Source organism: Siphateles boraxobius, unplaced genomic scaffold, assembly GCF_051911475.1.
Source record: "Siphateles boraxobius isolate OS27281-9 unplaced genomic scaffold, OSU_SipBor_1 41, whole genome shotgun sequence".
Taxonomy (NCBI): Eukaryota; Metazoa; Chordata; class Actinopteri; order Cypriniformes; family Leuciscidae; genus Siphateles; species Siphateles boraxobius.
In genome coordinates, this window is record NW_027509042.1 from 36,437,060 (window position 1) to 36,459,524 (window position 22,465).

At 39.1% G+C, this 22,465-nt stretch overlaps 1 protein-coding gene across 6 annotated transcripts; it reads left to right on the forward strand.

Moving 5' to 3' along the window:
* Positions 1 to 514: 514 nt before the first annotated feature.
* adam23a (ADAM metallopeptidase domain 23a) lies at positions 515 to 22,135 on the forward strand. 6 transcript variants are annotated; one of them, XR_013193052.1, is made up of 27 exons: positions 515 to 851; positions 1,551 to 1,774; positions 2,301 to 2,377; positions 5,324 to 5,387; positions 5,473 to 5,555; positions 5,892 to 5,955; positions 6,530 to 6,602; positions 6,692 to 6,777; positions 6,872 to 6,937; positions 7,137 to 7,205; positions 7,302 to 7,468; positions 8,388 to 8,472; positions 8,621 to 8,708; positions 8,825 to 8,876; positions 9,001 to 9,100; positions 9,996 to 10,067; positions 10,160 to 10,246; positions 10,367 to 10,447; positions 11,463 to 11,513; positions 11,615 to 11,678; positions 11,854 to 11,959; positions 13,611 to 13,730; positions 13,835 to 14,003; positions 16,644 to 16,755; positions 18,028 to 18,118; positions 19,867 to 20,057; positions 20,732 to 22,135. XR_013193052.1 is itself a non-coding variant. In XM_077199303.1 (26 exons), exons 1-26 carry the CDS (start codon positions 773 to 775, stop codon positions 20,775 to 20,777), a joined length of 2,376 nt encoding a protein of 791 aa, XP_077055418.1. In that variant the 5' UTR covers positions 515 to 772; the 3' UTR covers positions 20,778 to 22,135. The 6 variants fall into 6 exon arrangements, 5 of the variants coding, with proteins under 5 accessions (XP_077055418.1, XP_077055417.1, XP_077055420.1 ...); XM_077199303.1 differs by lacking the exons at positions 18,028 to 18,118; positions 19,867 to 20,057 and adding an exon at positions 17,022 to 17,112; XM_077199302.1 differs by lacking the exon at positions 19,867 to 20,057.
* Positions 22,136 to 22,465: the final 330 nt, after the last annotated feature.

The window sequence follows — 22,465 nt, forward strand, 5'->3', positions numbered from 1 at the left end:
TAGAATAAGTTGGCGTGTACTTGCAAATTTATAGTCAGTAGAATGTATGTTGGAGGACCATCACAATAAAGAGTTAGCAGATATTAAAGAGACAGTCCATTAATACTCAGAGTTAGTTGAAATGTAGTTGCAAAGTTAATAATAGTCAACAGAATGGTCAAAAGGGACCATCAAAATAAAGTGTTGCTGTCACCGGCAGCTTTAATATGATATGATGCAAATTAATAAATATTAAATATGTGCAAATAATGACTAAAAAAATTAATTTCCCCGAAACATTTAAATGATCTGTCTGTCCATTTGTTCCGACGAAGATACACTTTTAATGAACGGATTAACTAATGTCTTTATTAACATATAAGAGAGCAAAGCTTTTATTTCAGGCTTAGGTTGTGGGCTAGTGTATAACCATTCTAGTTGTCAAAATTTATTATAACCTTTGAGAGTAAATCTCTGATTTCCTGTGTATGAAGTGATGATGGATGAGGAGTCAGCGCAGCAGAAGATGCACTGCGCAGTCGCAGTGGCTTCCCTAACGATATGAGCTGCTTGGCCACCGCCTTCCATCCACCCGTGCTACCACCCCTTCGCCTTCTTCCCAGTCTTCCCCACCCCTCAGCATCCCAACCGTTACCCACCCCTCAGTCTCCGATGCTGCATGAAGGATTTCCCCCACTTCCCGCGGGATATGCACTAAAATCGCCCTCATAATAATGGACTCGCTGTAAATTGATGCGCTAATGACATTTTATTTAGTCTTCAAATATGAATCATGCGTCTGATATTCCATCTGTGTCTGCTCGCTAGCATATTTCTTTCCGTGCCATCTTCTATCGCCTCAATCTCAACGGGTAAGTATAACCTTTACCTTGCGTAACTTTATAATTTACATAATATTATTCGATATTTGCTGCACAGTAGCCTACGTTAGTTTTAGCGCAATTTGTTTTTCCAACGCCTTTTGTTGCGGCAGGAATTCCCAGCAAAATACGCAGGTTCTGTGTTGGCTTTGATTGAGCAGCCTCCATTACTTAACTGTGTTTACGACCGTTTATACATGTCAATCTCTGCAGAGGGGGGTAAAAGCTTTTGAAGGCCTCTCTACGGGTTGACAGCCCCATTAGTATGGTGTTGTATGGGAACGTGGTATAAGGACTGAATCTTAATTCGATTACCATGACAATAGATTATCATTAGCTGACATGATGCGTGTCTAATGCCTTTACAATTCAGATGTAAGATATCCAAATATCCAGCTGATAAAGTTGAGAAAAAAAATGATATGGTTATATTTTGTCAATATGTCTCTGTTGCCATTACATGTTTCATGTCTCGCCCTCTCATCCACTGTCATAAATGTGTGATCAGATTTCAAGCCGTAGTGCCTCCGTTCGATACACTGAGATCTGCATAAGAGAGATCCTTGCGCAGCTTCTCTGCAGCATCACAGGGCTGCAACTGCTGGCTGGCACACGTTCATATATAATTGAGGGTATCCTTCTCCGAGATGAAGACTGTAAAGCAGTAAACAGTTTCCTCCTATCCTGCAGTTTCCAGGGCTGAGCAGAATGGGGATCTCAGGGATCAGTACGTGTCTGAGACCCCGCGAGAAGCGACAGCAGCGGCACCGGGCAATTCCACGGGAAGAAAATCGGAAGAGCATGAGGTCACCGTCACATATCCCTCCCGGCTCATTTACTACTTGAATGAGGATTCGGAGAGCACGAACCATGATCTGGACACTCGGGCGAGGAACCAGGCCGGGGATGGACAGGTGAGACGTAAAACATGAAGAGCCCTCCCCCTGCATTTAGGTCTTCAACACTCATGCGCTAAGGAGTTGTGAAGCAAGGAAGCTGCTTCATTTCATACCTCTAGCAGCTGCTGGGAATGGTGCAGTATGCCCAATGCTCAGAGTTGATCCAGGTTCACAGGCCCTCCCTCACAAATCTAATGCATTTTTCGCAAAAGAAGCAGTTTTCTCTCCCTCACTCTCCATACTGAACAGACGTTGTGGGATTGCATTGTGCACACACTCTCACTTTACTTTTGCCAATGCAGTATTTCTGCTGTAATACAGCACAGCTGTGTGATTTATGATGCTCTAGACTAGAGCAGGTGTTTTATCTATAGATGCCCTTGCAGAGATTTGCTTTTTGAACATCTGAGATAATGTGTGTGCAAGACAGACATGAAATTTTACCATTACATTTTGCGGGCTTTGCCGGCACATTTGATGTAGCAACATTTGTTTGTTTTGTGAAGTATTAATGAGCCCCTGTTTATCTCCCTGACCGCAGGATGTCCACCTGGCCCAAGCAAGTTTCCAGCTGGACGCATTTGGCACCACATTCACTCTGGACCTCACTTTGAACAAGTAAGTGTGTGTGTCTGTAAGTAAAAGACAGGTCTGCCTCTAAGAACACCGTATTGCTCTGGTGTTCAGTTGTACATTGTTCAGTTGAACACTGCTATATTCTCTCCTTTTTGTATTAAAATCCTAAAATCTCTCGCTAAAGGTCTTCCTTGCTTATCACGAAAATTTGTGTGAATGATGTGCCACTTTCCTATTCAGTCCTCTCCTCCCTGCCATTTATTGTCTGTCAGCACCTTAACGTTAAAGGTATTCATTGAAGAGCTAAGAACATTGTGGTTTAAATCATCTAAACTATTCCCTGTAAAAACTGTGAGTGCTGCGTTGTCACAGTGTTATGGTTAACAGCATATATGGTGCTAGGTGTTTTATTTGAGATTAACTGCCACCCTAGTAATTACATTTATTAATTTAACAGATGCTTTTGTCAAGGCTGTTTAGAAATGAGGAACATCACAAGCAATTTGTCATAGAGCTAACAATATTCATAGTATACAAGGTAGAAAGATAGATTAGGAAACAACCCAGCTAACGTTCTCAGAACTTGTGCTGATGTTTTTACAAGGGTCTCTCAAAGTTATAATCAAACATTTGTCCAGTAACGTTAATAGAACGTTCGTTCAAAGTTATCCGGTCTTTATTAATGCTCTTATGATGTTAGCACAAAAAAATTATTTAAACTTTATTCAAATGTTCAGTTGCAACAAAGACTATAGATAAACAAAGACAGTTCACTCTCATTACTTATGAATTGGAGAAACTGCAGGATGCAATATGGCAGAACACGTCCCGCCTTGTAAATAAAAGAGCCAATAGCTGATAGGTAAAGTTATTGCGTCACTGCAGCTGCTCCGGTTCCCATAGAAACCTTAGGACTGCACATGCGCATTGGCTGGTCTAGCCTGAAAAATAAGCTCTTTTAATGCCATTTGAGCAAAAGAAACAACATTTATGGGACAGTTTGTGTCAAATGTTTGTTGCTGATTTGAAATATGTTATTTAATTGTGAGTTCCGCAAGCAGTTTTGGAGATTTCAGGATTCCCACATTCAAAAAGATAGGACTTGGTCTTGGATGCCTGAAATAGTTGCCCAGAGTTGTTGCAAATATGCCCGCCAAATGTAAACAGACTTTCCCTGAAAGGGACTTGCGTTCGTCAAATTATTTAAAAAAATTTTTTTACTAATTGTGTCCAAATGTTTAAAGAAAAATCAAAAGGAACATCCCCACAGTTTTTGGAGGATGATACAATTAATGTTCCCTTAACGTTCTCACAACCAAGAAAAATAAAAAATGTAATTATAGAAACGGGATGTTTTGAAAATTCTGAAATATGATTTTCTAAACATAATGGAAACTTTAGCAAACGTTTTTTTATCTGGGAAGCTAGAGCTGAAAAAAAGAGAAGTAAAGAAAGGATTTTTTTAGTAGTAAGTGCCTTAGTTGTGGAGTGTTTAAGTGCTTGCAGAAAGGTTGTCTTCAGCTGTTTTTTGAAAGTTGTGATGGTCCCAGAAGATGGGGTAGAGTTTGGCAGCTCATATTGAAAGAATTTGTCATTTTTTTCTCCATATATTTCTATCCAATCCCGCTCCTGGTGGGCCACTGTCCAGTAGAGTTCAGCTCCAAACCCAAATAAACACCTGAAGCAGCTGATCAAGGTCTTACTAGGCACACTAGAAACTTCCAGGCAGGTGTGTTGTCTCCATTCAAAACTCAGCAGCATGAACATGAATATTTGATCAAAAGTTCCCAAACTGTTCGATCTTCATAATAACCAGGAATAGTCAAGATGTTTGTGAAAGTTCATTTTTGCAAGCTAAAATACATTGAGGCTGATTAATTTCAGTTTGTGACCGTCACCGTTATAAAAATAGCACCAGCTCCGACAACAGAAATGTTTGTGATCATGGGATAAAAAGACTCAAGGACTGCTTTGTTTAAATATATTAAAAAATCACTGTGTTTCACTATATTTATACTGTTGTTAATATATTTATCATATAACATTAATATAGCCACAATATGCAATTTATTGCATTTTTGTGTATTCCCCATGCCATAACAAAACTTTGTTTCAGAATCATTTATGACGTGATGCAGCTTCTGATCCACAAACAGCCTGGAGGTCCCACAACAGCTGATATGGATGCATGGGATCTGGGGCAGTAGCTTCTCAGCTAACAAAAATATAAATAAACGTTCTAAGAACGTTTTGCAAACATTCCAATTCAGTTATGGAAACATGATTTCTGAATGTTCTTTGAGTGTTCACGACTTTATGGCTATGTGAATATTAAGGGAAAAATTCCATGTTATCATTTGCCATTTATAAATGCAAAAATGCATTTTTATTGTATAAATGAAAGGCAATAGGTTTCAATGAGAAAGCTATTAGGTGGGTACAGTCTTATCTTGAAGCCAGAAGCCAGAGAGTTGATATTAAAGGTGTATTGGCCAGCTCATTATCAATTACTTGTGGAGTTCCTCAAGGGAGTATTTTCGGTCCCTTATTTTCTCTTTTATGTATAAATTATCTTAATTTGTCCGGAGGAGCTTTTTCTTTATTCTGATGATGCAGCAATTTTAGTCACAAAATAAAGGGGTCCTGTGGGATAAAATGGCGTTTCAGTTACAAGAGATGTTCAATTGGTTTTTTGGATAATAAACTTTCCTTAAATTTAGGTTAGACCGAGCCCATTCTTTTTTGCTTCCAGAGGGAGATTTTGTTGTTGTTGTTTTTTTTGGTTAAAGATCATAGATATTGTAATAGAATCAAAGAATGTCAGAAATTATTTGGGATGTCTTATTGATAATAAATGAACAGGTGCCATAATTAACCTTGCCATAACATTAGCTAAAGTTCTGAGAACGTTCCCTGTTTACTGAGGTAATTTTTTAGTTGTTGGATAATCAACGTGAGATTAAATTCTCTCTCACACTTCTATTTTAGTGATCTGCTCTCTTCAGATTATATGGAGATCCACTATGAGAATGATAAGCCAGTTCTCTCCAGGGTAAGACACAAAGAGCACATACCTATATCAAACAGAACCCTGAAAATAACCACTACATAGCAGTGATGAATGTGCGTTTGTTTAGGGCGGTGAACACTGCTACTACCACGGCCACGTGAGAGGAAAAGAAGACTCCCGTGTAGCTTTATCTACCTGCAATGGACTTCAGTAAGAAACCTTGTTTTGTTTGTATGTATGTGTGTGAGATAACGAGAGAAAGTCTGACCTGGAGACCCACTGTGAGGCCAGATGGCAGTTGGTACACATGAAAAGATTTGAATGTCACCATGTTAGTGTGTGGTTGGGTGTCACAGAGAGCAGTCAAGGGAAAGAGCAGAAGGGTTTGTTCGGTTGTAAAAGCGTGGCTGTGGTTTTCTTCTTGGTTTTCTTGTCACTTGACAAGCGATATGACTCATTGAGGTTTTATCTGTCCTTGTATCCGTTTTCCAATTGACATCCCTGACTCTCTTTTCCCAACCCCCTTCTTGTGATTCACTCTTCTAGTGGGATGTTTGATGATGGTAATTTTGTCTATCTCATCGAGCCTCTGAAACTGACTCACACCGTGGTAAGATCACATCATTACAGCTTATCGTCTTTTGGGATTCATTATTCACACCAGGGCCGTAACCACCACTGACATTTATGAGGACAAGGTTCCTCTCAATAATTAGAAATGGCCAAATCCAGTCAACCAATGATTGGCCTATCACATCAAAGAAGGCGTGGTGTGATTTAAGTAGCTAAACATTTATGATTTAACAATGTTTTACAATAGAAATGTCGAACAGTCATATCCAATGATGCAAAATACTCAACTTTTTAAATCAAATTTTACCGTTTTGAATTGAAAATATGTTATCATATACATGATTCTTATAGTCCATAACTGAATAAGACAAGTAACGTTTTACATTTGACATATTAGACATATGATTAAATGTGTGCATATTTTTTTAATCGATAACTTCACTACCCACATTATTTTTCTCTATTCACTTAAACCCTTTTAATCCTTGAATTATTGAATTTATTTAAATAAAAAGACTAAAAAAACTTTGTTCCCCTCAATGTTCATGACATGGTTACGGCCTTGATTCACAAGTGTTGTCTACAAATGTCACCATGTTTGTACCTTTTAGGAAACAGAGGCACGACCCCACACTTTGCAACGAACATCATCGCTCCATGTGACCTCTGTCCCAGGTGACCGGGGTAAGTGTGCCAAGGTCCTAAAGACATGTAGCAAGATATTATATCACCAGCCTCATCTCCATGGTTACCTCCATGTCTGTTTCCCTCAGCTGCTGATGACCCAGTTGAGGAAAAAGAAGAGGAGAAACATATTTTCGCTAGCATGCCTTGGTTAAAGAGAAGGAGGAAAAGAGCTGTAAGAAAATGACCCTCAACCTTTCCATGTTTCTCAATGCTCATACCTCATACTTCAACATTGTATCATTTGGATTTTGTAATGATTTTCTTAGATGCCACGTAACGTTTTTGAGGAAATGAAGTTTCTGGAAATAATGATTGTCGCCGACCACAACACGGTGAGAATATCCAGTATGAATTAGCTTAGTCTGAAAATGTCTTTATGCATTTCTGAATCAAAGCACATATAGTACATATAAATACAAATTTCTGCATGAATGATCCACTAGAGGGCACTGAATAACAAAGTTTACCATATTTTTCATGTACTGCAGAACCTTGAAACTGCTTTTCTATTTTAATCTCTTGTTTTTACAGTTTAAAAGGCATAAGAGTAAAAAGCACACCCGGAACTCTGCCAAATCAGTGGTCAACTTTGTAGATGCTGTATGTTTCCACATTTTTTTGCTGCAAAATGTTACCCTAATATCCACTCATTTTGTGTTCACCTTAATTTAAGATTGGAAATAAAATTCCCTTTAGATTTTTAAGGAGCAGCTGAATACACGTGTGATATTGGTTGCTGTGGAGATTTGGACTGACAGGGACCGGATTCCTCTGAGCGTGAAGCCATTGGAAATGTTAAAAGATTTTTCAAAGTACCGACAACAGAACATCAACATTAACGCCGATGCAGTGCACCTCTTCACGTGAGTTGCTTGGTTTGCCAGTAACAGAAAGGATTCGCTTCAGTTGTGGGAGTTGCAAGACAAGATAAAGATTGTTGTGAATTTTTCATTGTTTGATTATGATTTATGTTCTGTGATATTGTAGAATTCTGAATATGTGTGGTTCATTCTCAGGAAATTGTGCCATTTATGTGTGTTAACAGAATACTGGACTTTGTCATAATATTTTATTTAACTCTGTTTAGTGTATAATGCAAAATATCTTTTAAAATAAAACATTTCTTTTTAAATATTTGTTTTTCAATGGAATATCAGCCAATTTGCATATCACATTCATTATCATTACATTTTAAGTTTTATATAGATTTATTTAAATGAATTGTACTTTTATTAAAAAATTAAATATTTTACAGTAAAGTCATATTGAATTTTTTAAAAATGTAATTATATGTAATGCATAATTTGTCCCAGCTCTTTCTGTTCAACATCATGATCATTTATTATTATTATTTTGGCTGTATGTATGTTTTCTTTCTACTGTTTTTGTTTGTTTGTTTTGTTTTTACGCTTACTGTTATTGGTCTTGTCAAATCAATAGTACATCTTTTTTGGAAAAAAATATTGTAGTGATAAGTTTTTTACATTAAACAAAAGTGCAATGATATTAGGTAACAAAAACCAAGCCATTATTATTGTCTTTTATCCGTTTAATCTCAGATTTCAATCTTTGATCTATTTTATCTCTTCAATCTCTGAATCAGGGTTAAAAATCAAATTGCACATTACTGTTTGGTTTAGGGTTAGTATTAATAATAATAACAATAAATTCCTGTCACAAAAGGCACCGTTTCATAAGAATGAGGCTGAATACCATTGTTTGGTAATAGAAAAAGTGTACAGGTGACATAAAGATAAATAAAAAATCTCTTTCTGCTTACAGGAATGTGACATTTCATTATGGCCGGAGCAGTGTTGCATATATTAGCGGTGTCTGCTCCAAAGGAAGAGGAATCGGTGTTAATGAGGTGAGGGTTGGGCACACACAGCATTCTGGGTAGACAGACTGGGCATTTTAGTTAAACCTTACTTTGCCTTACAGCAATTTTAAATGACAAATGAAGTGACATCTTACTTTTGGAGTTGTGCACTGCTGTATCTGTTTCCCTTTTTCAGTTTGGCAGCACATGGACAATGGCTATGTCTCTCTCTCAGAGTTTAGCACAGAATCTTGGTATCCAATGGGATCCTGTGATCAGGAGGAGTAAGTCTGTTTCACCACCTGGTGTCAAACTACTGCATTTCTTCTATGTTCACTGTAAGAGTTTAGGATTTAAAGTGAACTCACAGACTTTCTCGCTCACTCTTGTGTTCTCTCAGAGGAGTGCGGCTGCATGGATTCATGGGTGGGATGTATAATGGAAGACACTGGGTATTGTTAAACACACACATTATCCTATACCCTCTCCCGACTACCTTCCCGGCATTTTAGCTTCTAGTTTCCCGTCGTATTTCTTGATTCGTGTAGGTTTATTTTCCCCTGTTCTCCTCCATAGAGTGCAACACCCACGCAGGTTTTCCAAATGCAGCATCTCTGACTACAGGAACTTCCTTTTAAGAGGCGGTGCTTCATGTCTGTTTAACAAACCCAACAAGGTAGGCTTGAAGAATAGGTTGGACAACATACACAAAGATAAAAAAAACACAACGCTTCACCTGCATACACATGCCCGCAAATGTGAAGAGCATAAATAAAAAGAACTGCACAAGACTTTGAGTGAATAACGGTCTGTTTTTCCACAAAGTTATCTTGACACTTACAATCACCCTCTCGTCATGCAGTTTTCATTGTTTTTTCATTACATTTTTCCCCCCGTTAATTGTCAGGGGAAAAAATAAGCACAAAAAAAAACATTTATATTTTTCCATAGCACTTTTTCAGTAAAACTATTTTAACATCTCAGCTTCTATATTTTCAGCTAATAATTGAATCTGCAGCGCTTCTGTATAGAAACTTGTTTCCGCCATAAAATAACTTTAAAAAAGTAAACGCAAATTTTAATCTCATAACTTTGACTTTTTTCTCACAATTTTGACTTTGTTTCTTGCAATTCCGAGTTTATTATTCACAATTCTTACTTTTTTTCTCTCGCAATTGCGAATTTAAATGACAGAAACAAGCTTCCATACCTCTGCTCCAAACGTTACTCTCTTTAAAAATCCTGCTGTCTTGGCGTGCACTTCTTTTTAATAATGTATGTTACAGTTTTGCTCTATTTTTGGATCCTACACTCCTACTAATCTATTTTTGGATCTACTTGCCTTTCTCTGTTTGTTCTGTTCATGTACCCGCAACCCACAAAAAATGGGTTTTCAACAGAAAGCTGAAGTTGAAACATTGAAGCAGGTTTTACCTCAGTGACACCAAATGTCATCAGTTCTCACATGTTTTGTGACTGATTGTCATTGACAGCAAACTTAAAGCAAAAATCAAGTTCAAGCTAAATCATTGGACATGATGCTGGATAAATCTTGTGCTTTGTGTCGGCAGCTCTTTGAGGCTACAGAATGTGGGAATGGTTACGTGGAAGTGGGAGAGGAGTGTGACTGTGGGGCCCGAATGGTAAGCACTTTTTTTAAATTTCATTTTTCATCATTTCATGTTTTGCTAACCATTCTTGGTATGTGTGCACATGTTTTTCTCTGGTTGTGCAGGAGTGCTATAAAGACTGCTGTAAAAAATGTTCTTTGTCTAATGGAGCGCACTGCAGTGACGGCCCCTGCTGCAACGGCACATGCCTAGTAAGACACTTCACTTTTGCCTCACCATTCATCAAGACTTCCACCAATCTCAACTATTGAGTGTCTTACAATGCACTGATCAGTTGTTTCTCTCAATCCCTGTCCCTCCACCTTTTTCAGTTCTACCCGCGGGGATACAGCTGTCGATATGCTGTAAATGATTGTGACATATCAGAGACTTGTTCAGGAGACTCGGGACAGGTTTTGCTCTTTTATTTTTTGAAACACCATTTTTATGTTCTTTATATGATGTCAATTATTTAAATATGACTTTAGATATATTAAAACATTTTTAAAGGGGAAATGCCAAACAGAAAGAGAGGGACAAATGCATAGTATTTTTTTTATATAAATAAAAATACATATTAAAAGCTAATTTTAATTTCAGTAAAAGCTACATTTGTGTAGTATTTCATTTTTTTCTATTTTCTGTATATACCATTAAAATGTTATGGTGATGGATATTCCCACGGAACACAAACATTTAAAAAATAAAATGTACACAGTTAAAAATACATTACACAAATAAATAAATTAAAGTGTGAGTTAATTCTATGGAATTAAATGGGGTGGGGGGGGGGGGGGTCACGCCTCTGAGACGCATGTCATTTATGATGTACGTAGGAAAAAAGACTCCCAGCAACTTCCATTTTTATTGCAGATATTTTGCGCCAATTTCCCAGGAAGTGACTATTTTGTTCTCTTGAATACATGAGATGGAAACGGTGCTTTATTTTGCAAATGTTTATGCGATATTAAAAATGTTCGCATAAGTTAAATTTGCAACTTTGGATGAAAACATAGCTAGTGATTATGATGTCATTCTACCCCCCCCCCCCCCCCCCCCCCCCTCTCTCTCTATTAGCTTCACTGTTCGCCATAATTGCCATAACAGAAGGCATGTTGTTCACTAAATGACAGCCCGCCTGCAATTTTAACACTTCTAAAAAAATTTGCAGGGCTGAAAGATTAACTTTGATAGTGCAGTTGTCAGTTGTCTCTCATTTTGTCAAGTACTATTACATAACCTGTTTCACAATCTTCCCACCAAGGCTCTAGTTACTGGACACACAAACTACATTTTGTTCAAGTAAATCACATTTGGTATCATCAGAAAATACTAAAACTTAAATAATGCGTATCTTTTTTATTCATTTTTATTGCAAAAATACTTCAATACTATCTTTTTATTCAATCATTCTTTTTATTCTTACAGTGTCCCCCTAATCTTCATAAGCAAGATGGCTACTCGTGTCAGCTCAATCAGGTCAGATAATATATATATATATAAAGCAATTTAGAAACATGGCAGGAAAAAATATAGGCTATTTTTGATCAAACCCTCTACACTATTTGCTACTATTCCAGGGCCGATGTTACAGTGGTGAATGTAAGACCCGGGACAGTCAATGTAAATACATCTGGGGTTCAAGTAAGTGACACTGATGCTTTCAGAGTACTTACTCAACCGTTCTTGCCAAAGAAAACACTAAAAAAGCTGCAAACCACCTGCTCTGCCTTTCAATACATGCTTTCTTGTGGTTCCTCTATTTCCTAATTGCATTCTTTCGTCCTGCTGCTCTTTCTGTCTGTTTCTCTTCTCTCAGAGACTGGAGGGTCAGAGAAGCACTGCTATGAGAAGTTAAATACAGAGGGGACAGAAAAAGGGAATTGTGGGAGAGATGGAGACAAATGGGTGCCCTGCAGCAAACAGTGAGTCGGTTCCCCCAATTATTTGGAGAGTGGGAATATGTGGCACCATGAAACTTTAATATTGTACAAAACCAGGTCAAAACTAGATTGTAACTCCTGTTCTGCAAAGTTCTCAGGCATGTGCTTTGCTATTAATGCTTTTTCACACTCTTTAAACCTGCTGAAAATAATGGATTGAAAACTTTGTGTCTCCTTAAGTTTTATGTATATAAACCAGGTAATGTTAATGCTCTTCTGATGCGGTAATGTCAGAAGTAGGGCTAAATATTAATTTCTAAATTGAATCCAATCTAGATGTAATTTGCTGACTTTTTAAATGGTGGAATTTAACTTTTATCAATGCTCAAATATAAAAAAATATCATATACAAGTTAAACACCAAGACTTGTTTTTGTGCAAATATGACGAGATATGACAGTTGCTGTTTTTTATTTTATTTTATTTTTTAGAATAATAAAATGTGATGAATTTAATTGACTACAGATTAACGCCATCTTTGCCATTACCCGTGATTTGCCTTGGTATTTATTTGAGTTAAAGGGTTAGTTCATCCAAAAATGAAAATGATGTCATTAATGACTCACCCTCATGTCACTCCAAGCCCGTAAGACCTCCGTTCATCTTAAGAACACAGTTTAAGATATTTTAGATTTAGTCCGAGAGCTTTCTGTCCCTCCATTGAAAATGTATGAACGGTATACTGTCCTTGTCCAGAAAGGAAATAAAGACATCATCAAAGTAGTCCATGTGACATCAGTAGGTTAGTTAGAATGTTTTGAAGCATCGGAAATACATTTTGGTCCAAAAATAACAAAAACTACGACTTTATTCAGCATTGTATTGTCTTCCGGTTCTGTTGGGGATCCGCGTTCACGAGTCCGCAGTGACGCTGATGACGCAAGACGCTGCTGACGTGTATCTGGCGCTGACGTGTATTCGGGTTCAAATAAATATGGCTGGGCAAAAAAATGCAAGTCTTCCCCTGTGTGGAAATCCTTACACATGTTTGTGAAGATTGTTTTGTTTCCAGCGTGCGTCTCCCTCAGACTGTAAACGAAGCTCGGGCGCACCAGACACACGTCAGCTCGTCTTACGTCAGCAGCGTCACTGAACGCGGATCCCCAACAGAACCGGAAGACAATACAATGCTGAATAAAGTCGTAGTTTTTGTTATTTTTGGACCAAAATGTATTTCCGATGCTTCAAAACATTCTAACTAACCCACTGATGTCACATGGACTACTTTGATGATGTCTTTATTTCGTTTCTGGACAAGGACAATATACAGTTCATACATTTTCAATGGAGGGACAGAAAGCTCTCGGACTAAATCTAAAATATCTTAAACTGTGTTCTGAAGATGAACGGAGGTCTTACGGGCTTGGAGCAACATGAGGGTGAGTCATTAATGACATCATTTTCATTTTTGGGTGAACTAACCCTTTAAGCACCTTGTTTTATTGATATAGATATATCAGCAACAACTTGATCTACGTGGGTGTACGGAAATTAGAACAGCAGCAAATGTTTGCCAATAAATATTGAAAAAATCTGTATGTGAATCCCACATGAAATTTGCAGAACATGGGTTACCGTCTAGACAAGATCACATTACCATCTCTAATACTTTCCAAATCCTGTGGATTTACAGCGATGTGTTCTGCGGGTATCTGCTGTGCTCTAATATTGGGAGAATCCCAAGGATCGGGACACTCAAAGGTGACGTCACTCCCACTACCTTTAACCATCAGGGGCGACTGGTGGACTGTAGGTCTGTTCCTGGATCTCTGCAAATCTTTTCGCACTAAATAATCAGGGCGAATCTCCTGAAAAACTTCTTTTGACATTTTCTATTTCTCCTTCCTCCTTCTGTAGCGGGGGACATGTGATGTTGGATGATGACACTGATCTAGGGTATGTGGAAGACGGTATGCCGTGCGGCCCCTCTATGATGTGCCTTGAGCGGAAATGTCTTCCCATATCCTCCCTGAATCTCACAGCCTGTCCGTCTGGCCCCGGTGGCCGAGTCTGCTCTTCTCACGGCGTGAGTGATCACCATCTGATACTCACTGCTGCTTGGACTTATCTCACACCACGGTCACTAGGGTTGTCAAATGTACTGTACAGTCTGTATTTCTTTTAAAAGTTGAAGGAACCAGTATTTCTGCAGTATCGGTAGAACTGAGTACTTGGTACCCGCTAATAGACTCTGCTTTCAAACACACTTGTTCGTGTTTGTTTGAGCGCTCTCTAAGCGTCAGAGTATTTTATTTACAGCGTGTTTGGTAGCCAATCACAATCATATCTGTTTAGCGTTTGAATGCAATGCCCTATCAGAGGTGCTAGTCAGTCCGAATCTACTTAACACGGCTAAAAATGCACAAAGTTTTGTTCAATGCAAGCTGCACACTCGCAAATCTTTTTGCTATAACCAGTGTAACCAAGTGTAAACAGATTCATTGTACAATTAAGACGTTTTTTTTCATCTATTATTACAAGTTTTATAAAAGTCTTCACGAGTGTGCAGAATTCAGTGAGCTTGCACTTTAGAGATTGACAGCCTAAGTGATTATAAAGGGAGGGCTCTTCTCTTGTTTTCTGTTCATTAACCATTCACAATCTGAACACAAGTTTAGTTTTTTATGCTCCTAAATACACTGCAAAGTTTCTGGATTGACAACTGTTTAAATGCATGTTTGAATTGGAAACTACGAAGATTGACAGTGATAACTAAGGTACAAGACAAAACGGGACAAACTTTTTTAAAGTACTTAATTCAACAGTTTTTGCTCTGGTACCGAAATTGGTACAGACAACTGAGAACCGTGACAGCCCTAACAGTCACCCTTGAAAATAATCCTGTTTGAATTCCCACCAACTAAAGCCAGAAATCCACTCAAATCCATTTACAAATTTAATCCAGAATGTTAACGACAGGGATTTTATTCATCCCATGCATTCAATTTATATCCAGAGGAATTATAATGTTTTCCACGACAACTAAAAATAAGACATTGTCATGGGTATCCAAAATCTGTTAGAAGGGGGCTGATTTTTATTTCAATTATGCATAAAAGTGCTTAACATTTTTTTGGGTTGCCTCATATTGTCAGTCGGTAAAATAGCAAATCAGACACATTCTCTGCCTGTAGTGTTTTGGGATTTGCTGACATCAGGTTTGTTGACATGTCTTAAAAAGGCTGAATTTTGGTGAGAGGAAGCTGCTATAATCACTTAAGCATGGGGTTTTTGAACTTTTCAATGCCAAGGCCCTTTCAAATATGGCGATCCGAATTACCTTCCAAACATATAATGGTAGCTACACTGCCATTCAACAGTTTTGGGTCAGTAAGACATGTTAATACTCATAGGCAGAACATGGGGAAGGCATAAATGGAATTTTCTCACTAAAACCATGTACTGTTGTTGCTTCTAAATATTTTAGAAGGGAAAGCTGCCCATAACTACTGGTCTAGAATCAGTTTTCTCCGTAATAATAACAACATATTGTCGAAACTGATTTGGTGATTGCTCCCTTGAGACAAGACCGTCAAAAATTCAAGTGGTGCTCACTGCAGAGCCAAATGACATCCAGCTCCCCCTCTATGGATCTAATGGGTGGAGTTATGTTTAACGATAGGGTTATGGGTAGGATTAGGGTGTGGTTTAATCATCTAGCTCCACCCATTACTTCCAGCGAGGGGGTGCCGGATGTCAAGCTCCACCCATTAGGTCTGCAGAGGTCTGCAGTGAGCACCCTCTCCAAGAATTTCAATTCACTATGTTTTGCAGCGTTGAGCAATGTAGCCAATCACAAACATATCCATTGAGTTCTTGAATGCAATGGCCAATCAGACGTGTTAGAGTTAGAATCCATTCACCGTTCTAAACACAGGCGTTTTTGTCCAGTCCAGTTCTGCACACTCGCAAAGTTAAATGTTAACTTATAACAAGCAAAATGTAAACATTATGTAGGCTAATAAGAGATTAATTTTGCAGTCAGCTTAATTGATCAGCGGAACTTTGTGAGATCGCGATGAATTGAGAGTGACAGCTTTTTAGTGATTATAAAGGGAGTGATTTTACCTGATTTCTTGGCGATATATAATATATGCTACAAAAAAAATCTATTTGAAATAAATGATGTTCTTTTGAACTTCCTATTCATCCTGTTGAATCATGTAAGAAAGTATGCTTTACAAAAAAATATTAAGCAGAACAACTGTATTCGACATTGATAATAATAAGGAATGTTTCTTTAGCAGCAAATCAGCATATTAGAATGATTTCTGAAAGTGTTATAAAGATTCAAGAGATGATACACTATAAGCGTGATTTACAGATATGTGGCTCTCAAAGCTAAATTATAATAAGAGTGATTAATTGAATTAGCATTTATATTGTCATTGTACTAAAGCAAAAATAAATATTATTTATTTTTATTTAGGTGTATAAAATATTATAAATTATCAAGAGAATTTGATTTTTAAAATATAAAGATTCAGCACAAGTACAAATTATAGGAAGGAGAGATGAAAATTTAGAAACTCTGACAAATGTACAAAGGTATATGCTTATTTATTTTTATTTACTATTATTAAAAACCGGCTATTCTATAAATATTAACTCCGGGCTTACACCACAGCATACTGACATTTTATTCCTACTGTTTATCATCTTTCAGGTGTGCAATAATGAAGCAACCTGCACTTGTGATTCTACCTGGGCAGGGACAGACTGCAGCATGCACGACCCCCCGAAAGAGCCGCCTGTCATCGAGGACCCGGGTCCCAAGGGTTCGTGACCTCTCCTTAACATAAAAAGCTTCCATTTACATACACAAACCTTAGAGACTAGACCTCAATTGCATACACAACTTATCTCCAAAATCCACTTCAAAGCCATTTCCAAAGATCACTGCTTTTTGTAGCTGCCGATCTTGATATTGTGACTTTTCCCACTCACAAGAATTTTGCAAACACTAGTACGTGTAAAAAAAAAAATTTAATGGGGCCTTGAGTGACATTTTCTCTCCTGAATCACCCCTATTTCCTCTGCACAGTGAGCGTGGCCACAAACAGGCTGATAGGGGCAGTGGCAGGGACCATTCTGGCCCTGGGGGTGATTTTTGGAGGCACAGGGTGGGGAATAGAGTAAGCACCTCTTAACCCTTTAATGCCACTCCCCCAGCAAGAGGGAGATCCTGTGATCCCCTGTGTGTGCGCGTGTATGTGCGGTTGTGTGTACGTGTTCTCCCAGTGGCTTTGTCCGTTGTGTTGAATGTGATGGTGCCTTGTAATTTTTGTTGTGTAATTGAACTGATTGATTGGTCTATCACTTATTTTCTCCTCTCCCCTGGCTGCTATTTTCATGGATATTTTTACTATCACCCTGCGTTAATGGAGTGTTGCGGCGCTTCCCTCTCTGGTCTATGCGGGGCATTTACATAGAACAAAAGATTCAAAGCGCGGATCAAGAACGAAGAACAACCGAGAAAGGTGGAAAAACATGAGACGACTTGGACTGACGTTGACATAAGATAGCATTTTTAACTGACACAAAATCCCCTCAGAACTGACCCACTTTCTGAGCTGAACTAAATATTCCATTCTAACTAGGTCCGATGTGTGCGTGAGTGGGTGAAAGTTCACCATGAGTGTGTTTGTAGGTTAATGTTTCTTTGTGGGTCTGTGTGTGTGTGCATCTGTGCATTTTTATTTCGTTAGTCATGCGTTGGTAGCGTAGCTCAAAACACCTCAGTACTTTACGATCTTACCTGATAAACCAACTTGTGCCTCTCCTCTGTGCCAAAATCTGCAGCCCCTAAATTCTCCATACCCACATCCAATAACATTCCACACACAAACTATTAATGGTCAGTTGGTTGAGCATAATCTACCCTAAGAATTCCCAAGCTTTCCCTAAGTCACACGCATCCTGAGTAATCACATGACTGAAAGAGTGTATAACATAAGTGAAGTCCAGCATTTGATGTGTGTACCCTGCATGCTGAGCAGGTGCCCCCTGTAGCTTACGTCATTTTTCTCTCCCATCATGCCCTTCTACAGGTCCTAGCGCCACCAACCTTATCATAGGCTCCATCGCAGGGGCCATCCTGATGGCAGCCATAGTGCTGGGGGGGACGGGATGGGGATTTAAGTAAGAGCTGCACCGCATGCTTCCTATTGCCTGCCAGCCTGGAACAGGCTCACTAACACTTAAAAATACACACACACTCACACACACACACACATGCACACAACACTTACCACTACACAGCCACATTCACACACAAGGGCCTGGGCTTCTGCTACAGACAACAGATACTAAAACTAGGTCCTCATTTAAAGTCTTTACCTCTTAAAAATATATATAATAGCTATATACTATGACAAAATGTTAATCCTAATGGACGTTAAGTGTACATGTCTTTTCTGTAACAATATATTTTAACAACCTGTAATTTGTTTAAACGTAACATCTTCTTAAGTATGCTAATATCTTCTTTACACATGACTTTACCTCATTTGCTAGCTAGATATTTTGCTCTCGATAACTTATCCAAATATGAACTGGCTACATATGACAAAAAAATGACAGCTTTAGTCTACGTCAAGACATGTAATCTAATTGGTTTAGCGCTCTGTAGACTGTAGCAGAACCTCGTGCAGACTGGCCTATCGCTTGACATGCATGTGAGCAAAATGATAAAATGGATACTGAGCAAGATGTTTAATGACAATTATGAATTATATAAAATATAAAAGAGAAGAATGATGTGTAGCCTTTTTTTGTAATTACATGCTAACATTTCAAATGTGTACAATATCAGTAATGCCATGACCAATTTTTGTAGTAAGGTGGGATTTGTAGGAGAAAGTAACCTTGTATGATTACTTAAAGCTACGCTATGTAACAATTTTATTTATTTTTTTCAAAATGAAGTGCTGGATTTTGCGGGAAAGTGTATAGTTACGTCATTCGTCTGTGCATGTTTACCTCATATCCATAAGTAACATATAGAAGGTCAGGCTACTACTATATGTAGTGGAAGTTGTGCTCGTAACAAAATGAAAGTGACAAACGTTAACTTTCAGTTAAACACTAATCAACACCAGCTTGGCTTTTCAGAAATACGTTTAGTTTGCGCAGCATCACATTCGCTATACATTGATTTAACAAAGTTTATCTTGGTAACAGTGCCAATCTCTAAAACCAAATACAACTTTGTTGTAAGCTGCTAAAAAGATATTTTTTTCGGATATCTGTCTCCTTTTGGTATTTATTGGTTAATTTATTGGCCTCAAGCTATTAGATTTAATCGTGCAGAATAGCGTAGCCGAAGCACAACTTGTGTAATTACCAAAACAATGCTCCTCCGCAAGTAACGTTTTAAAAGTTACATAGTGTAGCTTTAAAGATTTCAGTAAATGTGTGTAACATCCAACATGCTGTTAGCTTAACTTTACGGGTGCATTTGGTTTAAAAACAGTATCTGAATGTAGATTAGCAACTGTTTGTCTGCGGACATGTAAAACCTTTCTAATGGCCAGCCTAGACCCAACTAGAAGGAAGTTCTGGGAAGCTAGCTTTCAGATCTGGAGGTTATCCAAGAGGACTTAGCTCACCGCAGCATGCTCGTTTGCACATAGCATCTTGACTGAGCCCATTTAAAGTTTGCATGCGGACTGGCACCACGCCAGAGCTAAAGCGGAGTGCTATCAGAGCATCGCACAAAGGCTGGGCTCACCTCAAGTGAAGGGAAGGGAGGGATGTTTTTTGTTTTCCTTGCTTTGAGAAACGGGGTGGGTTGTTGGGGCGGGACGGGGTTGGGAAGGGATGAAGACTTTCTGACCCGCTCTCCTCGCCGTGATCTCTCTCTCAATCCCCCCTCCGTTGTCTGAAAGGGTGAGAGTTTGAGCGGAGAGGGGTGGAGGTTGTGTCGTAGGCAGCCTTTGTGCCATGGCTGGCTGCCACGCCCTCTTATCTCCCGGAAGGCCCTGGGCCCCCTGAAAACCTAGAACAGAGCAAGAGCCCTCACCCCCCACCCGGACTCGCCCGGCACCGCTGCCTTTACTGCCTGCTTCACAGAGACCTGGTACAGACACACGCGCTGCACTGCACCTGCATGCTACCCCAGTCACCCCCCCCCCCCCCCCCCCCCCCCCCCCTACACAGCGATAGTGGCGTCTCCCACGTAACCTCTCTATGGACAGGTGCATGTTAAACTGCTGGGATGCCCCACATCAAGCCACGCTACGGGGAGGTTGTGTCAAACCCCTGTTGTTGTTGGTGTTGTTGCAGTTCTTGTTGCCTTTCTTGTTGTTCCTGGTGGTATCGTCGTCGTTCATGTTGTGGGTGTGACGTCCTTTTCTGACCCTCGATGTTGTACAACTCTTTCTTGCTGTTCTCTATGTCTATGTCCGTGTTTTTCTCCCAGGAGGTAATGTTCTTTTTCCGCATCCTTTGTTGTCTTTCTAACACATACTCACCCGCAGTCAACGGAGGGACACTCTGTGTCTCTCCTTGCCGCTGCGAAGGACATACGCTTTTACCCGCCGTAACCCAACGGCGTTAGAAGTCAAACAAAAATGTTACGGGTAGCTTTTGATTAATTATTTGAATTGATTAAGAAGCCATTGAGACTACAACCACGTGGTTGCTGCGGGTTAAGGCGGTCAGATGGGCAGCAAATTGTATGTTGATGTCTCTGGCATTGCCTGCACTAACCACCCTCTTGTTTGTTTTATCCTGTTTGTCCTCATCACCAAGAAATGTCAAGAAAAGACGATATGACCCTAACGCCAGTGCCATCTAAAGGCTAAGAGAACAGCATCCTTGCCTAGTGTGCCCCTGGGTTCTGTCAGTTCCGCTGGACTGTACCCTCTCCTGCTGCTGACGTCGTTGCCTACAGCGTTGGCGTTACTTGAATAAAAAAGGACAGAAAGCGAGAGAAGAAAGAGACTTAATGATCAAACATTTTTAATCCAAAGTCACGTAGAACTGCTTCTCCAGCGCTGCCCCCATTCCTTTGCCCTCTGGTCTCGAGCCGTTTAGCAACCCTGATAACTGGTAGTGGATGGTTCCACTCATTGGGGCATGACTTCTGATTTACACGCCCCAATCTCCGGTTCCGACCCAGGCATGACCAGCTTCAGCTGTGGACCTCGCATGGCAGAGTAGGGTCACCAGTGTAAGATGAACATATTTGTTAATTAAAAAAGAAGAATGATTCAAAGTTCCAGTTGGTGGGGAACACATCCATGTGTGTTTTGAGGGGCTAAATGACTACGTCCTATCAGACGGACCCATATCTTCTTCGGACAAACATTTCAAGGCATAACTTTACAGTTTTTCTTTTTGTTATTTCAGCATGTTATATTGCAGGCACTTTCTGTAGTATTAATGAAACAAAGAAACCCAAATGAAAAAGGAAAAAAAAAATCAATCCATTAGGCTCGCAGCATATACAGCTGCATGATGAAATCACCACCGTCATATATGCATAATGACGTCAATTACTGTTCCCCTTAAAAAATGTAAACTGGCTGGGCCCTGTAGGTCTGCCCTGACCTGAATGCCATCACTGGCCAATCAGAGAGCTGCATGATGTAATTGCACTTGGGGCGGAGCCCACACAGCCTGCTGCGCTTTTCAAGGTATCTGCATGTCAAAGGAAAAACAGTTAACATTTACTTACTATGCAAAGGGGAAACATTGCACAAACCCTATGGTTTGGAAAGGAATTCTCAAATGAGACAAACAATGAAATTGATCTCAAGCTAGCGGATTATTAATAAGGCATTCTTTTATATGCTCGGCCATCTATGTTTGACATTATAATAAGCTTCTGATTACTTAAAATGAATGTTTCTATGAAAATCTCAGCTTCTGAAAATTAAAATGTCATTGTCATCTGTGTGGGACAGCATAATTGAGGCACTTGTGATATAAATTATTATTATTAATAGAATCGGGCTATTGCAGTAGAGGGAGCTCTAATTTTGGTAAATGTCACTGAAATAAGAGCAGAGTGTTTTTCTATACCATCATTGATCTGCACCATCACGTTTTTGAACTCATCATCTAAACCCTGAGCCCTTTTACAGCCATCTCATGTTCCCATGGAAATATTGCCAAAACAACAAATAACACTAATAAAGAACTTGTCAAAAACTTTCCTCGTAGTGATCTTAATTTGTTCTGTACAAACCAAAAATGTTGACCATGAAGAATGAGAGCTGACACCAAATACATGTTATCAGTTAAGAATGCTGAAGAATTTTTGTTAGTAAACTTTGCATTCAGATTAAAGGGGTCATAAATTGAAAAATCAAATTGTCCTTCGAGCTTTTGACATATAAGAGGTCATCATACTCTAAGAATATCCTGTAAGTTTCAGAACTGAAATCTTCCTTGTTAGTCCAAAAACAGCTTTTATTGTAACCAAGCCTAGAGAACGACTTGTGGAATGTGCCTATTTATGACGTCATAGAGGCCGCCTCT